General features: G+C 50.0%; 1 protein-coding gene across 6 annotated transcripts in view; it reads left to right on the top strand.

Annotated features, from left to right (window-relative positions):
• The window catches only part of LOC104016637 (opioid-binding protein/cell adhesion molecule homolog), a 303394-nt gene that overhangs the window by 210637 nt on the left and 70606 nt on the right, over positions 1–22151 (top strand). Inside the window, exon 1 of one of the 6 annotated variants that reach the window (XM_087763290.1) lies at positions 11344–11487. The exons of the other annotated variants lie outside the window; for them this stretch is intronic. Within the exon in view, the coding sequence (XP_087619416.1) occupies positions 11384–11487 (104 nt within the window). The 5' untranslated portion in view covers positions 11344–11383. Of the gene's footprint in view, positions 1–11343; positions 11488–22151 lie in introns of those variants that run through there. 6 annotated transcript variants of the gene reach the window in all.

The following is a 22151-nucleotide window of genomic DNA, read 5'->3' as shown; positions in this document are numbered from 1 at the left end:
GGTCTTCAACTCTCCTGGTCTGGCAGTCTTCCCTTAGATTTCACAGTCCAATTATTTTTGTGCCGTCCTTCCCGTGCTGGAGGAGCAGGGAGCTTTCCTCCCTGCCCATCTGCAAACCTCGTCGCACGCTTCGCTTAAACATTTTCCTTTTACCCATTCCCTGCTGTTGCGAGGGTCCAGGGCACCGTGATAGCTTTCATCTCCTCTCCTTTCTTGTGATGATTCAGAGCTGGTGGCTTTTGGCCTCTGCGCTACAGGTCTCCAGTTTGTTATAAGCTGTTGTGAGGTGGTTTGTGGTGCGCTGGTACATGGAGGAGAGATGCTGCGGACCCTTTTGGATTAATCGGCTGCCTGACCGCGAGGGATGAGACCCAGTGACCCAGCGGGTCCCCTCTGGGAGCTGCGTAACAGCCCTCCGCTCTCGTCCTGTGATCCGAGCACGCTGGCACTGGGCTCGTGTCTGGACACGGAGATCTTAGGAGATGGTTGAGACTTTTAACTGCGGTCTCTGATGGCCCCACTCTCCCTTCCGGCAACTCTGAGATGCTCGCTTGTGTGATTAACTTCACATCCCAAAAGTCACTGCCTCTGTAAAGCTTCAGGACTCTGCCAATGCTTCTGACTGCTTGAGTGCCCCGCAAGCCTCCAGACAAGGGTCAGCGAGGCTGCTGCTGTCAGAGGAGCTCAAAGGCTCCAGGTTTGAAAGCCAAGAGTACTTCTCTGCTCTTTGATTGCAGACTGAAATGCCTGCAGACTGCAAGGGGCGTAAACAGGGAGTTCGGGCTCTTGGCAGCCTTAGAGTTGCTAAATTTTTGTGCTCAAGCTTCCTCTGTGCAGAGCTCGGCAGGGGAGTGCTGCAGTGGGATGCTGGTAGATGCCAAAATAATCGTGCGATGAACGGGAGGTTCCCAGAGGTGATGGTGGTGGCTGCATCTGGCCCTTGAGGCTGTGTCCCTGGGGATGTGGTGAGGAGGGTGGCCTTGTGGGAGGTGGGTGAGGGGAAGGAGCTGGACCACCTAAATCCCTTCTGGAAGAATCATGGTTAAACTCCCGCGGCAGGATTGCTCACTGGTGATTCATCTGCTGCTAGCGCTAGGGCGGTTTTCCTTTGCTATCTGCAGAAATAACACTTGGGGACAGGGGAGGGGGACCTGTCATCCCCCGGGGAGTTTTCGGTGGCTCTGAAGTGCCACCGCGTGGATAACCGACGAAAGCTGGGGGGTTGAGAGGAAGAAGTTTGCAGAGCAGATGCCAAGGGCGGAGGTGGGAGTGCTGCTGGCCCGATCACTCTCCGGTGTCTCGTTGACCGTGCGTGGCCAAGGGATGCTCCCCATGCTGGGCAGCAGTGGGTGGACGCATGGCTTGGGGTGCAGGGGTGCCTGCCAGTGGCTGCAATGGGATTTTGCCCTGGCCTGGCTCCCTTTCTTTTGCGTTTTAGAGCAGGTGGCTTGAACTTTCTCCATTGCTTAGCTACAAGTAGCACCTGAACCAGACAAAAACCAAGCAGACCCTGCAAGTGAATTTGCCAGGTCGAAGCCTCCCTGCCTTTATTGCTGTCTTCCTGACAGCAGCCCGTCCCTCCACCAAATAAAAATTCCATGCACAGAGCCGGTTAAAAACATTAATTAGCTCTAAAACAATTATTATTTTTTGAAATGCTATTTTATATATGCAATAACACAACACAATAATCCTGGGTTATTTAACAGAGCATTTACCATGAAAACAGTCATTACTCTTTAAAATGCTGCTGACTGTACAAGCCTCTTAACATTAAACGGCAAGTGAGGCAGAAGTCTTGCCGTCAGAAACTCCACATTCCCCTGAATATATTAGAGACACCGTCACCGGGAAGCTCGCTGCTTGGCTGAGTGGCATTTCCCATGCCCAAGAAGCTCTGGTGATGCTGCCAGCCATGGGGCAGCCCATGGAGCGTAGGGGTATCGCCCAAATTTTGCTGTGTTGGTTTAGGCATGGGCATGTGTTGGTGAGGATCAGACGGCTTCAGTCCAATTTTACTACGACCCCATAGCTTCCCTTTACCCCTGTCCCTCTCTTCTGTACTCTCTGTGGGTAGCAGCTGTATTTGCTATCCAGCCTAAACCCAGTAGGTTTAGCTATTTTAATATTGTTGATAGGGCCTATCATACTGCACAGATAAAGATGTTTTTGCTGCTAAGTCAATAACAAATTTAGTAGTAAATTCTGCTTTTTCCCCCCTTTGTGGTTCTAGGGAATTGTGCTGGATGTATATTATTTACTTACTTATTAGACCTCTTCCAGATACCTGGCATGAACCCGGGGGAACAGATGGAAATACCATTCTCAGGCTACCAGAAGACTTTGGTTTAAGCAAAATAGTTGTGTTTAAAGATTAATTTAAGATGCTTTAAAAATTGAGCAGGCCATACATTTTTAATATTGATTGATATTATTATAAAAGATTCAGCTGCAACTCTTCTCACCAGGACCTCTCTTGGCGCACAGACAGCACGTTTGTCTGCGAGGGACACGGCTTAGTTATTTTTAATCTTTGAGACTCATTCTTGTGAAATTTATGGGAAACGTTGCCTCGTGTCTGGCACACCAGAGCATCCCGAGCGGGAGCCTGGGACGCGCTTGGGAGGCCCTGGGGAGGAGGTGAAGCTGAAGGAAGGGCTGGTGGTGGATGAAGCCTGTGTCTGCTGGATGAAGGGAATGGCACATCTTATTCCAATAGCATCACAGCACTAGCAGCAAAACTTCTTCCATTAAACTGGAATAAGCTTCAGTGCGGCAAACACTGAGGACCTGAAGAGGCAGAAGGTAAAATCTGCCCAAGAGCAAGTACTTTTGATTGTGCTTCTTGCAAACCTCCCATATTTTTTTTTTCTTTATTTAACGTTTTTTAGCAGGGAAGTGGAAAAGAAATACTGGCACAGCACCCAGGACTGGGTGCCTCTTTTGATAGTGTTTTGTTGGCAAGTTGGAGAGACAAGGCAGCCACCCCAGCCCTGGAGGAGCCGAGTTTGCTGCTGAGGAATAATTCTGCAAATTGCATTTATTTCACAGGCGTGAAAGGTCACAAAGTGAAGGGAAACAAGAACTGTATTCAATTAGACGATTCGATCAAAATAAATCTGTCAAGATGGCATTCCTGCTGAGGAATCAATTGACTTGGAAAATGAAGGCAGCTGCTGCTGTTGTTGTTATTATTGTTGTTATTATTATTATTTTAAATTAGCTCCAGTACCTGACATGAGTACCTGAGTTGGAGTGCCTGCGCGGTTCACATCATCTATCAATCTTATTAGATATTAATACATCCTCCTCTGCCTTGCATTTAGTGCCCTGTTAATAGTCAAGTGGCCCCAGAGTGCTTCCTGGGAGGTTGATATGAATGATTAGTAATGAGAAGGGATGGCGAGGCTTTTTTCAGGCAGAAGGTTAAGGAAAGAAAAAAAAAGAGAACAAGTAAGCAAGTGCATGGCCGGTGTGCTTGGTCAGGTGCTTTTCTTGGTGGCTCTAAATCAACCTGACTAATATCTGGGCGTGTTCCCCTTCGTTCTCAGGTTATAGTGGAGAAGGTACCCAAATAATTTACCTCATGGCTGGGTTTTGGGAGGAAAGGGTTTCGTCTCCCCACGTCGCCGCTGCTCCTGCCTCCCTGGGTCTCCTGGCTCAGGCTGGCTTGGTGGTGCTGGGGGTGGTCCCCACGCCTCGATGAGTAAAGGTGTTTGCTGAAGGGTGCTACAGGAGGACAGGTCTGTTTGTCCATTGGGTTGAAAGGCTGAAGCGGGCAAAAGCTGAGATGAGATGTACCGTTAGGGAATAAATGATTTTGCAGGGGAAGAAATCCTCCTGTTGGAGAGGTCTTGAAGCTGACACAGTCCACTCCATCATCTGAGCTATTTAAAACTTGACTTGATCAAGCGCTGGAGAATACAGCAAAGAAACAGGCCTGCCCCAGCTGGATGCGAGCCTGGATAACTCTGACAGATCCTTTCCAGCTTTGGCGCTTCCCTCTCTGCTGCTGTCAGCCCTTGGCGGCTGAACTGGCGTCGCCTCCCCGCTCTCCCAGGGATGCCCCCTCTTTGAACGTACGATACGGCAAAATCAAATGTGAAGGTTTCCCAGGGCTGGCAGGTAGAAGTTGCTAGGAGTGTCTGGGCTGCCTGTGATAGGAAAGGTGATGAGAGAAGTTTCCTTCATCTTTTACCAGCTGGGGTATTTTTCTTTGTATCGGGCAGCCTTAAAAAAAAAGCGGAAAAGAAAGAAAAGCCACCAACCTCCTTTAAAGACAGACTTTATCACAGCAACGTACTGATCTGCTTCCCAACTGCCTTCAGCTTGGTGCACCTCATCAAAGATGCTCTTCCCATGCCTTGGGCAGCTCTGCCTGTGGCTGGGAGGGTCCCAGCGGGTCGGGGGGCTGGTTCGCCCAATGCGGCACTGAATCCTCCTCTCCTCTCTGTCTCAGAAGGTGGCTGAAGCATTAGCATTAGACGGCAGAGAAAAACAAGGTCCTCCTGGACATCTAGTAGGTACCAGCATGCTGGTTTGGTGCTGACCCCATGCCCCAGCTGGTTTTTGTGGGTGTGACTCCATCCTTCTCCCCTAAACGCCCTGGTCCTGCCTGGGCATCAGTGCTGTGTAGCTCCTGGACCGCTGTTCCACACACTGAAATGGGTGTAACTGTACTCACCTTGAGACTTAGGGGCAGAGGATGCGTATTCAGAGCAAGGCTGAAAATGCGTTCACCTTTGCCCACCTGCGTCTGCGGGCGGTCCAGCTGGCATCTCTTGGGTGCGACGTGCAGGGCAAGGGACACCAGCTACCGCCTCCTCCTCCCATTGCTTGCGTTTTTATTGACTGGTGATGACAAACTGGTTTATGGACAGATCTTTTATACCCGCTAGGACTCGGCAGTTATTTTTGAGATGATGCTTTGCCTCAGAATCTTCTTTCCTTCATCCTTCATAAATCTTGAGCGAGGCTGCTGCATTCAGACCAAGCTTAATATTCTTCTTGCAGATCTCTGCACCAAAATGGCTGCACCTGAGCAGGGAGGTGTAGGCAGCTTCCCCTCCACCCCTTTGCTCTGCTCAAAGGGCAGTTGTGAGCCTCGGTGTTAGGGTCTGTGAAAGGGTGTGGGGTCCTTGGACGAGGCAGGACGGTGCTACCTTGGGGATGTTTCACATGAGGATCCAGTGCGCGGATATGAGCTTCTCTCCTCTTCCCATCAGGTTGTGGGTTGCGAATAAAGGGTTGGAGGATGGAGGTGATTTTGTTAGCTAGGGAAGAGTGAAGGAGAGCAATGAGGAGAGTAATGGGAATAAAAGAGTAAGGAAGAGGTAGAAAGAGAGACTTGTTTTGCAGCTGTGTGTTGCTGCTGTTGGCTTTTTTCAAGTAAAAAGCAGAGGAGAAAGAGTCCAGCCCCCTCATTTCACCTCTCCTCCACTAATGCGTTTGGTTGCAAAGGACAAATCCCATTCATTTGGCCTTTCTCCTCTCCTCATTAACTCCAATGACCTTGGGGCCATGGTGAGAGCAAAGCATTTATCCCAACAAAAGGATTATCCAAATAAATAACCAGAGTTTTCAGAAAGGTCATGTCCCTTGCAAGCCCAGGCGGAGGCAAAAACCTCTGTGCTCAGCTGAGTTTGGACTGGCTTTTCTTCCCAATGTGTCGGGTGATAAATCCCACTTGCTGTCACCTCATCTATGAGAATCGTCTCTCCCCTGCTGTCCTCGTGGCAAAGCTGGAGAATATTCCCCTGTGAGCGTGGGGTGTGGGGCAGCACTATCCCCCAGGGATGTCTGAAAAGCCCCACGGGGCCCTGGTGTTGCGCTGTCGTTGCCGTTCCCTTTCCCAGGGCATCCCAAGGAACTCCAGCGGAATCTGACCAGCAAAATAAGCCCCCAGACTCCCTGTTAGCAGGTCACTGGAGAGGTCCTCCTGTAGACAGGCTCCATGAGATGAAATATCATGAGCTCAGAAGGAATAAAATGCTGGAGAAGGTGTGTAAGAGCTCCTTCGGCAAGCTGTCAATAAATCCTCACCAGCATCAAGCAAGGGGATGTATTCATCGGTGGCTTAGTATTCTTCCAATTTTGTTTATGAAACACCTTTTCAGCATATGCTGTTCAGAGAAGCCTCAGAGCTCGAGGGGTTCAAAATCACGACAGGAGCTGCTGGCTTTTGAGCAGATCTTCGGTGCGAAGAAATTAAGGGCGCACCATGGGACATGAAAACAGGGTGCACGTGTCTTGGGAGAGAGCATGAGAGCTGGAGGTGGTTCCTACAAATATCAACCGTGTGTGTGGATATGAATGCATACATAGGTGGTTCCCAGATAAGCCACAACGTTGTAACTCCTGATCTTGGAGTTAATAATAATCCCTCTAATTTTCAAGTCATTAGGGATTGCTCCCCTCTGTACTGCATTGCTCCGGATTTGCTTAGGCTGGGCTCAAGGGGGCAGGTTTTGCCCTCAGCTTATCAGACAGCTCTTTACTTTAGGAGACGGTCTTTTTCTCCACGTTTCCGACAGCAAACAAACATGTCTCGTAGGTGCTCCGATCGTCTCCTGCTTTCAGTTTCTCTGAAAAAAAAAACCCACACATCTTTGGTGCGAATGAATCTGGCTGCTTACGATCAGCCCCATTGTAGGCTGTCAGCAGAAGCCAGGCATCGCGCACCCAAGTTTTGAAAACCAAGTGATGAGCTGATGCGAGTGTAATACCTGTCTGGTGGAAGAACAGAGCTGACTCGCTGCTGGAGGCTTTCTCGCATTATAGGGTGAGATACTGGTTGGGATCTGAGCCGGCTCGGCTGCTCGGCAATTCCCTTCTGCTGCTCTCGGCTCCGTGCAGCTGGGGATAAAAAAGCACCTGCCTTTGCTGCCGCTGCCCGAGTGAAGTGTTATCAGGTTTTATTCTCCCTCCCGTCTCCCTTTTTCACACCTGTGTACCACAAAAATGTCTCCTATCATCATATGCCCCGTGAAGCTCTCCCGGAGCGTTTATCTGTTCGAGAGAAATAGCGGAGGATGCGATTTTGAGGCTGGCGTCCTCCCTCCGTCTTTCATCCCTTCTCTTTGACATGATTTAGCATCTCAGAAGTTGTAAAGAGCGTCTCTCTCTGTGTAGGTGCACCTGCTCCGCGTGCGCGCAGGTGGGCGGCGGCGGTGTTGTCATTGTGAAATTTGTGAATAATTTACCATGCAACCAAAAGGACCCATAAAGCTTTAAATTATTAAAATACATTTCAGTTCGGAGGAGAGATGTCGGAGATGTTTGCTTTGGCTGCAGGCTCTGCCTCGGAGTTGGGATGACAGGAGCAGAAGTGTCTCTGGAAGGACTCTGATGCCGCAGATAGGCTTGCCGTAATGTATGGGCTGGCAGAGTGGGAGCCAACAAAATAAATAAATAAAAAGATCCAGATAGGCACAAGAACAATCCCGACAGCTTTCATTATTTAAACTGGAGACGCCCTTCCGTGGGAAAGAGGGGAAAAAAAAAAAAATGACCTTTTTGTTGCATTGCCAGAGAAATGACGTTTTCTTTTCATCGCCTCCCTTTATTCGTTGGGAGGCAACGAGCAGGCGATTCCTCTCTCCTCTCCCGGGAGCTAGCGCGGGGCAGCCCCCTGCCCAGCCCGGCCCAGGGATGCTCGGGCTCAGGCCCAGTGTGCAGCGGCAGCTCTGTGCAAACGCCCCTTATTCTGGTTTGCGTCAGGGCGGTTGGCACCAGGAGGACTTTACTCACCAGCGTCGCAGCCAGGGATGTTCCCGCACACGCTTCCACCCCCTGTTTTTTCCACTGATGCTCTTTTGCATGCATCTTTGTGCTGCGGTGTGATTTCCCCTCGGATTAGGTACCAGGCGCTAGAGGCAAGCCCAGCCAGCAGCTACAGCCTCGAACCCAGGCCAGGATGCTCACCAAACACCAAAATTCCTGGCTGCTTTCGGCAGCAGCTTGCGAGGGTGATGCACGGCAGGTAGGAAGCCGTGCCCCGGCCGGTCTGCATTCAGCGTTCGGTTGCTGTCTGCTTTCGGATAATGGCAGCTGAGTGTGAACCAGTGCTGAAGCAGAACCAAGTGCTGCCATTTAAGGGGCTTAGCGTGCTTCTCTCCTTTTTTCTTTTCAAGCATGCTGAGAGCTGGGAGTTAATTCTGGAAGCGTCACTTGTGTGAGGATGTTTCTGGCAGGCTCAGGGTTGCTAAGTGTAGCTAAGTGCCTCGAGCATCCGTAACTATTCGGCTCCTTCCCCCCCCCCCCCCCCCAAAGAGAAAGTTTCCAAAAGGGAAGAAGGAAGCGAGCGCAATCAGCCGTGCTAAATAATACCATAGGGTGCTGCAGAAGGGTGCCACCAATACTGACATGTGGGGGCTGACGGACGTCTGTGCCACCTGGGCTGGCTGTTTCCCCATCTTCTGTCCCCTCCGTCTCTGATCTCCTCTGGATCCTCTCGCTGGCGTCTTTCAAGTAGGGAAGCGTTTGGAGCTGGGTCTCGGTGGACCCTTGGAAAGGCAGCGAGTGCGGCGAGGGGACTTTGGTGCCTCTGAGATGCTTCTGGGCTCTGAGTCCGCTTGTCACGGCGGTGCACGGATGGGTCGGGGTTGGGATGTGCAAGGGTGGAGAGCTCCGGGTGTCAGCTTCAGAGGGCAGTGGCCCCAAAGAGACGTACACCCAGCCCCTCTCTGTTATTCCCACGTGCTCTGGGGTATTGGGTGTCTGTGGAAGTGGCGGTGGGGTGGGCTGAGCCTCGTCCCTTCTCTGGCACCGTGAGCTGGTTGGTACCGTTGAAGACGCTGGATGAAGGAGCTCATTTCTGGAGTGATGTAATTTGCCTCTGGTGTTTTCAGGAAGGATTTTCTTAACTGTTTAAACCTGGTAAATTGCAAATTACTTAACAGCGTGTTTCCGAGCGAGGTATAAAAAGAAGGCTCCAAACCTTTTAAGTGGTTTTTAACAAATACAAATTTCATTTTCTATTAGGATCTTGGAATTGGTTTCTGAGGTGCTTAATGCCGTTCTTTGTAGCTGTTTCGGGTCCTGTTTCCTGCAAGCGTAGGAGCCGGCCCTGTGTAATGCAGGCTAAACCCCAAAGCTGATTCGTTTGCCTGGCTGCTTTTCCTCTCCTGCCTCCTGCGGTGGTACCTTTGGGGTGGTGGGTTGGGGCCCCGGTTAGGCATGAGCCTAGGCTGGAAAGCATCGCTGGTAAAGGATCGTCTCTGTCCTAAAGCTGCATGCATTTCCCAGCTAATTCAGCAAAGCAAATCCCCTCTCGCCCCTCTCCTTTCCACCCTCTAGTCCCATTTCCAGGGGACCAAGAGGGAGCGGAAGACTTGAAGCCTCCTCTACCTGCCTGCCTCTCGAGCTGCAAAAATTAATAACAAGCTTCAGCTCCCGAGACCGTCCTCCTAGAAGCTTATTTATACCTGTGCCTAGTGTTGATTCAGCTGCCTTGCAACCATTGCTCAAATTCACAAGAGCCCTTATAGAATAGAGAGATGAAAAGCGCCCTACCCTGCTCCTGCCCCTCTTTCTTTTTTATTTTCTCTCTCCCGCACACTCGCAGCACTTGTCTCCTTGGTTTTGAGCACTGGGGAAAAGATGTTGTCACCGTACGTGATTTCAGAGCCGCCATGCAAGCCCCCAGCCCCCCCCCAGGGGCATTGCAGCCCGCAGCCTCTCTCCTCATTAGGACTGGCTTTGCAAAGCGAGGAGCTGCGATTAGCAGATCCCTGCTCCTTAGAGAGCCTGTGGCTCGTGCTGCCCACATCAAAGAGGAGAGGAGAAAAGGCCCGACAGGTGCCTCCTTGGCCTTTCCAAATATCCCACCGTCGGCACATTTGTATTAGATATTGATTTCTGTTTAATAGAATAAGCCAGGAGAAATCACACTCTTTGTTGGCGTTCAAAGGATAAACCATAAAAGCCATTAAGAAGTACTGTAAGCGGCGGGATGATTAATGAGACTTTAGGTGCATTCTACTGACTGCTTCCAGATAATGTCTTTGAAAGATCCCGTTGCTTCTGGCTGCAATTCAGAGCTATTTATTTGCAAGGTGAAGCTCTGAGGAATGGCGCTTCCAGCGCCAGCCCTGCCCGATACCGTTACGGAGACAAACTGGATGCCCCTGATTTTCCATCTCCGGAGGGATCTTTTTGCTTTGCAGTCTGGCTCGGCAGCCTTGCCGAGATACTGGGGAGGTCAAGTGATGAAAGACGCTACGTCTGCCCTCAAATCACTGCTTCGTGTCTGTGGTGAGATGCTGCCTTAGGGAGGGCCGTGGGGTTTAAGGCTTATAGGAAGGAAGCCCTTATCAGGAGATATTGATCCTGTTGGGTTTTTTTTCTTGGTGCTAGTTTGTCTTTCCGTGGCTCCGTATCTCTGTCCAGGTGAGCTCTCTTGCAGTTGGGATGTCTGTGATCCTGACAGCGCTTGTGCACCCATAAATACCCTCTCGGTTTCAGCTTGGGCAGATCTCACAGCTGTGTGCTGCCACATCCAGGGCTGAAACCCCCCAAAAACCTGTCTGCTAGGTCTCTGTGTGGGTCAGCATCCCACCGTGAGCCCCAAAGCCAGGCGTCCTTGGGCAGCCGTGCCCGCTGGCACAGCGTTCCTCTTCCCCAGCAGCGCATCTTAGTGTCAGCAGTGCTTTGCCGAGGCCTCGGAGATGTCACCAGGGAGCCCAGCAGAGCTGGAAATGAATGTTTCCTTCCATCCCTTCATAGCATCTCCTTGGGCTTTTACTCTCTGGGGTCCATAAACCGGGTTTTACTGGAACCCCCTGTTTTTCAGCAGATGTGCTCTCCATGGCAAGCAGAGGCATGCTTTCTCTTCCTGGCTAAAAACACAGGGGCGAAGGGAGTCTCAGACCGAAGGTCTAATGCATTCTTTCCACTTGCCCGCTTTGCTTTCCCGGCTGCCCAATTTGCAGACCTCAGGACGTGATGTGTGGAGGGATGGGATGGGCGGAGGCGCGGAGCGTCTTCCCACCTGCTCTGCTGGGTTTTTGTTTCTCCTTGGGAGGTGGAAGTTACTGGCATCACAGCAAATCCTGTTTGTTTCTAAACCAAGCCCATCTGTGGTGAAATAACAAACAGAACCCAAGGAAACAGATAAGCAGAGAAGAAAAAAAAAAAGCTGCACTTGAAATGGTCTTTTTTTCCCCCCCCTTGGAAAAAAAGATCCTTCCCTGTGGCAGGGCAGGATACGAGAGGCAGGGATTTTCCGTCAAGGGAGTGGGAGCTGCCAGAGTTTGTCATCAAGAATAATAATAACAACCACATGATGACTGGCAAACTGTCGTTGAGGGGGTAATGATATAATCCGGCGCAGCAGAGGAACAAGGAGGGGGAGCAGGCAATATCCCGTCTTTAATGAACAGTAATGCTGCTGGTAGGAGGGGATGGACCCGATTCTGCTGTTTCCTTCCTCGGTGGCCGTGCTGCAGAGAGAGCTGGAGAGAGAAACGCACCTTCCTTAAGCCGGGGGTTGGTTTTCCCTGTTAAACTCGAAGATAAAACTCTGCTGCTAAATTGCTGTCATTGTTTTAATTCTCCCCAGCTCGCTAGCTCCTCTCTCTCTCCACTCCCTCCTCCTTCTGCTTTTCTCCTTTTTGTCTCCCTCTTTCTCCTCTCTGTGCCTCTCCTCCATCTTTGTTTCGCTCTGTCAATCTCTTCCTCTTTTCTAAAGCTCCCTTTCCCTCCTCTGCTTTCTCGTCTCCTTTATTCCCTTTAAATTTGTCACTGCTTCTCCCTCCCAGGCCCTATCCTTCCCTCTCAGCATCCTCTGCCTCGCCACCGCCAGGTTTTGCAGCCTCTCCCCAGGGCCCTCCGCTTCACCAGCCCTTCCTGCAGCTGATTTATTGGCTCGCTTGGAGAAAATCAGGGCCGTTTTTGGCTCCTCCAAGATGTGCCGGCAGCCGGAGGGGCACTAAAAGGGCACCGGGTTCATTTTAAGCATCGCGGTCAAGTGGAGTAGTTTGGGCTGGGTAACCTCTCCTGTGGGCTGTGTGTTTGCAGAGGCAGGTTTTATGGTCTTATGGCTTTCAGCTTCCTCTCCCTTTTATACTTGCCCTCTAGACGTGAGCTCTCGAGCAAGGTGCTCTCCAGGCTTTGCTTCTTGCATGCACTCAGCACTTAATAAGCAATAGTGAGTAGTAAAACAGCAAGTGGAGGGATGTGCGGGGTTGGGAGCCCCGAGGTGAGGGATTTATAATGTTTATGAGCTCCGGGTTTGCCTCTGCCACTGACTGCTGCTGGAGATTTAGCAAATCCTTTAATCTCTCTCCTTCCTCAGTTTCTCCAGTCGGTTAAGTGGGGATAATGAGCCATAACTAACTTGCAAGCTGTCAAGGGAATGGTTTAATTAGTGGCTGATCTTGCTAGGTGCTGTGGGGCTTTGGTTCGCATTGTGGTATTCAGGCATGAGAAGGCTCTGAGGGGCTCAGGACCTGCAAGATATTTGACTGCCTAAATACTTTGGAGTATCCAAGCCCCAGCTCGTATGGCAGCTCCTACAGCCCCTGGTTTAGTCTCCTGAGGAGGTAACATCCCCGGTCCCACGGCTGGCTGTGCCCCAAGGCAGCGAGCAGGGGATGCGGGGGGCCTGGGTTCCGCTTCCCCTTGCTGTGCATTTTGCAGGCAGTCCCTTTCCTTCCCTTTCTGCCTGCGCGCGGGTTAATTGCCTCGTGCATCTGCCAGCCGCAGGGCTTCCCAGCCAGCGCCGCTCTTCCAGGAATAGAGGCTCTTGGTTTTCAGCGCTCTGTCATAAATCCAAAAAAGAAAAAGGAGAGAGAAAGAAGGGAGGAAATCTATTCCTTCCAGCCGTCTCTGGCTTACGTGGCCAATCAGATACGGTGGTTTCTTTTGGTGTAGGCAGGAGGTGAAGCAAAAGTGGTGGAGGAAGAGAGGTGCATTGATGCTCCTCAGTCACGGGGGTGAGCTGTGGACCCTCACGTGATATCTTCCAGCCTTCCCCTGTCATGAGGCTCATCGCTTCCTTTGGATGCTGTCTACAACTTGGCTGCTTTTCTATCACAGGGTGGAAAAAACCCCGTACTTGATACTTGTTATGAGATCTGATCTGGCTTTTATTGGGGGTGTGCGCGTCTTATTATCTCCGTTGGTTTTGAGTTGTAACAGCACGTTAGAGGCATGACAGGTATATTTGTTATTGCCCCCTGCTCTCCTTGCTGGGGCTGCCTCGCCTGCACACATCCTCTGTTCCAGAGGATTAGCTGACACCGAAGCAAACCACACATCCACTGCCTTCCTTCTGTCTGCCTGCCTTAGTCCCTTAACAAACACAATTATATTTGTCTTGCACCATCTTTTTTCTTGAGATGAGCCCATGCTGACAAGTGCTTAGATCCCATTCTCTTTTCCACTGCCAAAAACACAGGGGAATAGTATTTCACATAAAAGCCTTTGAGAGGCAAAGAAGCTCTTGAAATCTCACCCTGAAGTGACCTTTTTTCCCCCTTCCCTTGAGCAGGCAAAGGGCATTGTGTGACCCATCCACTCAATCCTGTAAATCGTTTTTATGGACATGTAAAATATCGGTGAAAAATATTTCATCCCTTTAAAGAGAAAAATAAACAGTTTCACTCATCATTATACAGTTTCCAGGAAGAAAAGCACAGTTGGTATTGACAAAGCTTAAAAAGAGGGTGGGGGGGAGAAAAAAGAAAACCCAAGCCCAAGATGCTGAACTTCTTGCAAAACAACTTGCCTTTGATATTTACAAATGTGTAATTTGCTCCTTGTCGCATTTGGTGTGAACTCGTCAGCGGCGAGGCCGGGCTCCAGTGGTGAGACTCCCCTCCCCAAACTGGGAGGCAAGGTCGGCTTATATTTGTCAGCTGAAAATCTAGTGGGAGCTGTTGAATGTCTTGGTGTGGTCATTGGGTCTCTGAAGAGGGTGATTCATTGCACCCTAAAAAGTTGTCTAAAGCAAGGCTGCTCATTTAAAGGGTGCTTTAAAGGTCCCTTCCAACCCAAACCATTCTATGATTGGGGTTGGCCATTGCTCTTTGTCAGCTGCGGTGGAGCTTTGAATGTGAACCTGCACGAGGTACCTGACTTGGAAACGGCTGTAGTTAGCTGAGCTCAGCGCTACCCCGAGTGTCCAATGCAAGGCGCTCGGCTGGGGTTTTGCATAAGTGCAGCTACAAGTAGTAGTGTTTTATCGCTTCGAAATTCCCTTTCCATCAGCTGGGATTGATTTCAAGACGTGAACTTGACTTTTCTTGTGACCTGTAGTTGACTGTGCACTCTGTTATGTTTCAAAGTAGTCTGAGAGCCATAGAAATGCGAGGCCTTGTCTTTTGCCATTGAAATATTTTCACGCTTTTCCCCTTTCTGGGTTTATTGCCTTTGAGTTGTGCTGGTGACTTTGAAGTAGGGATGAATTTTAGCCACGGAGTTTCATCTCGGGGTGTAGATCTACGCTCAAAGGAAGGAAGCGTTCACTACATTTTCTATTTCTGTTCAGCCTCTTACAGAGTTGGACCCAAGCTGTGAAATTCAGATGTAAATTCCTCCTAAGCCTAGCCACCACCGGGTGTGGTTTGATCGCCCGGCTTTTAAGCTGGCGAGCACCAATGCCTGGGAAGGGAAGCTCGGGGATGCCTGCCTTAGAGATAGGAGTGACCACTGACTGCAGTCCCTCTGCATCCAGAAAACAGGCTGGGAGTGGGATTGGTGTGAAGCCACAGTCTTCCCATCTCCGGCTTCCCAAGGCTAGGCTTAAAAAGGCTGTTGCTACCTCTGCCTCCAAAATGAGTCAGTGATATAAAAGAAATGCAAGGTTAGGCTGAAAATGATGGGAGCCAACTGGGGCTCTGGTGGGGGAAAAAAAACCCATACGATGCCCCATCACCACCCTGAAAGCATCCAAAATGAGAGACTTTGTCCCCATTGCATTCCCCACATTGTATTTTGGCTCAGCCCCTGTGGGTGAGCGGGATTTCCACGTGGCCTTGCCGGCAGAGCCGCCCTCGGCCGGTGGCTAATTGGCCGTAGTTGCAGCTCCTGGCTCGCTCCATTTATATCCGCAAACGGGGATTACTGGGAGCCGACCGACTTCAATGCCAGCTGCGGAGAAATGGAGGGGGAGAGGGGAGAGGAGCAAATGAGCCGTGCAGATGTTGGAAAGTGAATTAGCCTTTAAGAGTGTTTTCCGCGGCGAGGCGGTACGGCAGCCGAGGTAAGAGGGAGCATGATGCTGACAGCATCCCTCCAGCAATCCCTCATATTTGCCAAGGGATTGAGATGAGTTTGTTCTCTTCTTGCGGATTGAAGGCTATGGAGATCACAGAGCCTCATAGGGTGCATGGCAGGGCTTAATAATAAAGAATGAGTCAGATCTTCAATATTTTACACGAAGGTACCGGGCTTAAATAATAAATGAAGCAAAATTAATCAAGGTATATCTGAGGGGAGATATGGACGTTCCGGTGCAGCAAGCTCGGGAGCAGCTCAGCAACTGTCAACATGCAACAGAAATGAAGTTGTTTCTAAAAACCAGCTGGAGAGGAGTCTTCAGATGGTGTTCCTCTTCCTTTAAACAGTGTCATTTGTTTTGAGATTGTGTGTTAAATGATCCACTGCTTCCCAGGAAGGGTTGTCCGTGACCAACAAAAGTCTTAGACTTCTTCTAAGTCCCAATCTTGTGTGGTGTCTGGAAGAGGTGAGGAAAGGTGGAAAGGAAAGTGTAACGGAGTCAAGCGTCTTGAGTGATGCTGAGTAGGTGCAGATTCGAGCTGGGCTCTGCAAAAGCGGAGCTGTCTGAGGCATGGAGCTTCCTTTCTCTGCCCCCTTTTTCATCCCTTTCCTACCCTCCAGCGCTGCTGTCTCTTCTGCTGATCCCTGCCAGCCTTGTATTGCCTTCACATCGCGTGTAGGGTGAAGGCGAGAGGAGTGGGAAGGATCCCAGTTGCTTCTGCCTCTGCATTTGGTGCTCTTTTGGAGCAGGCAAGCCCAGGCACGAAAGCACTTGGGCTTATTTCCATTCAGACAGTTCAGAACAGCCTTGTGGGCTTAGATGTTCATCGTCCTTTGACTTTCAGTGGGCTTTGGATACCTGGCTCTCAGATTCCTTTGCAGATCTCGGCTTTAAGCCTTCTGGCTTTCCTCTCCAATGAGGGGTCTGTTTAACCTTTCCTCTTGTCTGAAGAAAGCACATCACATTAGCCCATGCATGCAGATGCAAAATTGAAGAGGATCTTTGCCCTTTTCCTTCTTCTAACGTAACGACTCAGGGATCCCCCGTAAAGGCTGGATTTCCCTTGCAAAGCAGTTGGTGGCAAAAGACGTACAAGGTAATTGGAAAAGTAGCCAGGTTTGAGATTAAAGTTGTTCCATCAGCTGAGACGTTTGTTGAAAGCTTCCCCTCTGGCTGATTTACATAATGCTCCTAACCATTTCAGGAGGAGTGTTGGGAATCCCATAATGCAAATAACCCCCAAGCCTATATCATCAAATGCCTTCACCTGATCCACGATGAGTGCAGAAAGAAATTTGCCACATGTTTTACCCAGCTCAGCAATGTCTCCTCTGCAGACGGAATTGCTAACAATATTCCGACCTGTTGGAGCACAACATTGAAACGTATAGAAACAAGACTCGCAGCCACGTTCTGCAATTCAATCTCATCTTTATTGCAGCGGTGGAGGTGTGCTGCATATTAGTGAGTATTTTTTTCCCCTGACTAACCTTGGCTAGGTTTCATTACCAGTTCCTGGCTCCGCTGGGAGTCAGTCCGCGTGGGTCCTTGTCCCGTCAATGGGAAGGTGACTGGCTTCCCGTACTGGTTGGGGATGGGGTGGTGACTCAACATCGGTCCCCATAAACCTTGTCCTGCAAAATGTCTAGCTTGAATTCCCACCGATGACCAAACAGAGCCACGGTTGATGGGAGAGGACATGCTCTTACCGCCTCTGGATTCCAGTGACGCTGCTGTAAACTGATGGTGCCGCATCCCTGTCAGTGCCCCTATGCAGATTTCCCCCTGCTGAGGATCTGTGCTGTAATCCTCTCTTCCCCCCCCTGCCCCCCCCCACTTTTATCTTCCAGAGGAGAACAATATATCTCTTACTCGCTTGGTAGTTTCCTTTCCATTCCTCAATTGAATTATACAGAGGGTGCACTCGAGTGATTTTTAAATCTAAATGAAAATGTAAAGAACCCTTTGCCGTAGCGCAGAATCCTACAATAAGGCAAATTGTTTAACTTCTCTGCACCCCCATCTGGCCCTAATTGATTCTTGTAACCCAACTGTGATTTCTAACATGTTCTAGTCAGAGAAATCTACCGGCACTAATTCAACACGGTGAGCGCTGGTATGGCATTTAATGCGATGATGAGATCAGTGTCCCTTCCGAGGGAGCTGGCGAACGCTCGCCACCCTGCCTGGCCATGGTGAAGCAACAGCTCTGGGGCAGACCTTTGCCAAAAACTTTGTTTCCAAGGATGGAAAAATATGTTTTTTCATCATTCTCTTCTTTTCGCCCCTTCGCATACCTGCAGCTCTTTCTCTTCCCGTAGAAATCCCACGGGAGGAGGCTGCTCTTTCGGGAGCAAAGATTAAAAGCATTTTAGATGAGCGTGTGTTCACCATACCCCTGCTTGTGAACCCCGGGATGTTTTGGCATTTGGATTCAGCGTGTGGTTTGGGCAGAGGTTGAATCCTGTTTCTCTGCAGCAGCTTCCCTGAGCCTCAGCCCTGCTGTGCACAGCAGGGGTCCAGGGGCTGTTGTCCAAGGATGCTTTCACTCAGCATTACAACTTGTATCCTCTTGAGCCATGCTATGAATAGAAGGGTGGCTTTTTTTTTTTTTTTTTTTTAACTATGCTAAAAATATTGAGTTTCTGGATATCCTTGGCTTCTTAGTAAATGGGGTAAGAGCGTGGACCTCTGGGCCTCATCCAGCTCTTGTGCTGTGCTCTGCTGGGAATAAAAGCAAGGGGCCCCAGAATTATTTCAGCCAGGTCTTTGGAGCCACAGAGGAGCTGGCCGTAATTTCTCTATCGCTACAGCTTTCTGGATGTGTTAACGTTTATCTCCTTGCTCTGGGCTTTAGACGTCAGGGAATTGGAAGCCGTTTACCCTGATCATCATATTTTAAACAAGAGGAGATAGGACTGGAATAAAGGCTGTGTTGGTGGGAATATAGCTGCAAGGCTTTTCCACTGGAGTAGCTATAAGTTGTAGGAGAAGCCCTTGTGGAAGGCGGTCTTCATGGGGGGGAGGTGGGTGTCCCTGCTGCCTCCATACAAGTGTATAAGAAATGCCTTGCGGCATGGTGATGGCGATGGGGGACAACGCTCCCCCACGTCAGGCTTGGCATGCGTGCAAGGACACTACTGTTGCTCTTTTTGTCTCTCATTGCTGTGTCTTCCCCTTCCCACCTCCCCTCCTCCAGGAGGCATTTCTAGCTGCCAGCGCTCGGTTAAAACAATGCGGTATTTTAGGGCTGCCTATTTTAGGGCTGCGTGCAATGTGACTGGCAGGTGACAGCCTGCTTGATGGCAGTGACTGGCGGGAAGCTGGGCTCCCAGTTAGAGATGACAGGTCCAGCCAGCACCATGCCATGTGTGTGGACTGCTCCTTAGCCATGCTGGGAGGAGCGAACAGCATTGCCAGTCTTGGTCAGTGCTTTTTAGTTGTCCAGCAGTTGCACCCTTGCTTTCTCTTCCATGTTGCTACACTTGCATCTCAGGATGCCATAAGATCAGTCATCTTTGGCAAGGTGATGGTTGACCACAGTCAACCAGTTGAGTTGACACCAAGAAGCCAGCATTGACCGTGGCACGTCGGGTGTTTTGCAGGCAGCGGTTGGCTTGTCCAGGCAAAGCCCAGGCTCACCCTCCCAAGGACTGCACAAGCGTTTCTCTGTGTGGTGGTAGCTGTGTGTGATGGTGGGTATGGCATGCATAGGGAGCGAGCTCGTCTTCTCCCAAAGCAGACCTTATAACGCCAGCTCCAGACTTGTTTGCTGTAGTTTCTGTTACAGTAGCTACACTGAGATTTAAAAGAGTAGGAAAAAACATGCTGGAATCTATGGAAAATGAGATTTACATATATAGAAGGACTAAAAAGCTTCATTTTTGTTTGTTTTTGTTCCTGTTTGTTTGCTTTCTTACTTTTCTGACTGTTTTTCACATTAAAAATTCAAGATATGTCTGTCTTCTATTTTCTGGAAGGCTCAGAGGACATCTGGAGAACTTGTTAGGATTATGTTGTTTGAGACATGATTTCTTTGGAGGATGAGGGATAGCTGACTGTTTGAAACCCCACTTTTGGGGGTGATTTTATTGTCACCTCTTTTTTTAATGATTTTTATGGAGAAAACCTCATGAGAGAGATGTCCTTGTTAAACCCTGCACGGTGAAATAAAGGCTCAGAAAACCTCAGATTTTTGGGGACCTCTAATAAGCCTCCCCAGGAGACAGCACTCTATATTCCTATTTTGTCTGAGGTAATGTGAAAAAAGAAGAGGCAAGTCAACTATCGAAAACATTTTTTCAGTTAAAAAAATAGAACAGGCAACCTCAAACCCCGGCTTTCTGTATGCACCACTTGTAAGTCAGAAAAAAAAAGGCAGCACCCCGCTTTTTTCCATTAAGCTTCTTCTATAATGTATTAATAGAGAATTATATCCTCGCTATAGGATTATTAAAAAAGAAGAGAGATAAAAATGATAGAAATGAATCCGTATGCTATTATGCGGATGACAATAGATACACTTAAGCCTTCCAGCCCTGACCTTGGCACATGTTTCATCTCAACTCTCAGAGAGTCTGAAATTGATACGCTGACACTTACCATTAATATGAAGAACCATCATCTTCCCCCAAGAGCACGAGGGGAAGGGAAGGATTTTGCCAATGCTCCGAGGGGCAGAGCAGGACCTCTTCTTGCCTCGGTGCAAATCCTTACGTACCCCCATGGTTTTTTCTTTGTTTTTTAATTAAACTTGCTACAGAAGTTTCTGTGCGAGGTGTGCAGCCGGGTGCTATCCTCCTCTCTCCCTGCCCCTTGCTCCCCACTTGGTCGTGGACCAGTTTGCACAAGGAGAAACCCGTGCAGATCTCTGTCCCGAATGCCAAGCCACCTCGGCAATGCGAGGGGACCTTTGCTCCAGCTGGCCCCAGGTTGTGGCGTGTTGATGTGCAGCTGATGGGTGCTAGAAAAAAGGCTGTGCAGGAATGAATGAGATCAAAGCTGAGATATTTTTTTTTTTTCCCCATATATTTAGCAATTTGAGTCTCCCCACATCTGGAGGCAGCTGTGAACTTTCCTCCTGGTACTGTGCATCCCTTGCAGAAGCACAGCAGAGGTGGTATCCGTAGTCCTCATCCCCTCCTGTAACATCTCTCCCCTGACCACTGGGGACTCCCCCAAGCTTGGAGAGGGAAATTTCTCTTCCAGGAGCTATCTCTGGTCTCCTCGTTAGGAAGGGGGGCAAGTTGCTGCTGTGGACTTGCGTCCACCAGGAGCAGGAGCAGGTCCATCATTGATGCTGGGCAGCATCCTCCTGGCTAGGGCTGGGTCTGAGCTGGTGCCTCTGCCTCCCTGGGTTCCCAACCCCGCACGGCTTCCTCAAGCTGCCAGACATCGCTGCCGTTTCCCACAGCCCGCTGTTAATTGCGTGGTGGAGGCAAAAGGTTTCCACTCTCCCTTCCTTCCTCAAACTAAGTTTGTTTAGCCCTTAAGCTACTGTGAATATTGAGAGGGAGAAAGAGCTGCGTAATGTAGTGACAGCTCTGCTGTGTTCCTGCTAATGCAGATATCATTTGATCAATGTGATCCTCTGCAACCTCTTGCGAGGATTAATAATGAAGAACACTTTGCTTGAGTGAAACCCGAGGAGCAGCCGACTTTGTTAGCCGAACGCTTCAGGTGGGAGCCGGCTGCAAGCAGTACCACTGGGGAAAGGGACTTGCGGTGGGGAGCTGTGCCCCCGAGATGCTGCCCGAGGATGGGGAGGATGCAGCAAATGTGGGCACACACGGGGAGGGAAGGGTAAGGCACGCTGGCAGCTTTCCTTCCACCTGAACAAAGGGTTGCAACAGCCCCCTGAGCCCCCCTGTGCCTCTCCATCACCTCTGCACCCCAAAAAGGGGGGGTTGGCCGCAGTGCCTCCCCATCCTCACGCTTTTGGGCATCACCATGGGATGCTCTTGTGCTGCCGGTCACATGTGGCCGTGGTGCTGAGTGACCGGCTTGAGATAGAGCATCCGATCTGGCCACAAAGGGATAAATGCAGGAGAGCTGAGAGGGCGCACGGGAGGGCTTCTCTCCAAAGACCTCGGCATGGTGGCTTAGCTGCCTCTAAACACCGCGTGCGCTTCTTTCTTTCTTTGTCTCTCATTTTATTTATAACCCTGGTTGGCTTTTTTTTATCATTATGATTACTCCTGCTGAGCTGTAAAGTTGTTGAGGAAAAAAAGAAAAAAAATATTAGGGCAGATGTGTCAGGCAAATTAAACTGGCTTGTTACAATTAGCTGCTTCTCCTGTATCCTTTGCTTTCTGTGGCTCTCTGTCCCTGGTCCCCATGTACATATAGATGCTCTCCCTCCTCTCTATTTCTGTGTCAAGAACTGTATTGGCATGACAAGATATACTGTGTCGCTGGAGTTAATACAGTCTCAAGTGTGTATGTCTGAGAGAGGTTTTCACAGTAGTAATTGGGTTTTATACAGTGTGTCCAGTTCTATATTTGGTGGCTGAGGCGCAGCTATATCGGGAAGCCATTTCTGCCACCTCTGCTTGAATTATGCAGATGATTTTTTTCCTCGCTTTTAAGGGTGAAACGCAGGCGGTTCGTGCAGCCGGCTTGCTCCTTGCCCACCCCTCTGTGTGGCTGGAGGGGGGTCCCTTGGCTCAGCCTTGTAGGATTAGGCTGTGCCAGCATTGCTGTCATGCGAATTTCTGCTCCATCCCTGCTGGCACCGTGATACCTTCCCATGGAAGCAGATCGAGCACAACCAGTGTGGTTGAGCCTCCAGAGTGGACCTGAGGAGGGTATATTTGTCCTCCGTGCTGAGCCGTGGTTTGGTCTGGGTGCTGCTGAGCTGGAGCAGGCTGAGGGCTGCTCCGGGAGAAGGGGCACCTCATTCATGTCCGTATGGAGATGGGCAGGGCTG

The sequence above is a fragment of the Nipponia nippon genome, unplaced genomic scaffold, assembly GCF_047370975.1.
Source record: "Nipponia nippon isolate SJK-2023a ecotype South Korea unplaced genomic scaffold, ASM4737097v1 scaffold_28, whole genome shotgun sequence".
In the NCBI taxonomy this organism is placed as follows: Eukaryota; Metazoa; Chordata; class Aves; order Pelecaniformes; family Threskiornithidae; genus Nipponia; species Nipponia nippon.
The sequence above is the reverse complement of the archived record's forward strand: the minus strand, read 5'-3'. Positions and strand labels throughout refer to the sequence as shown.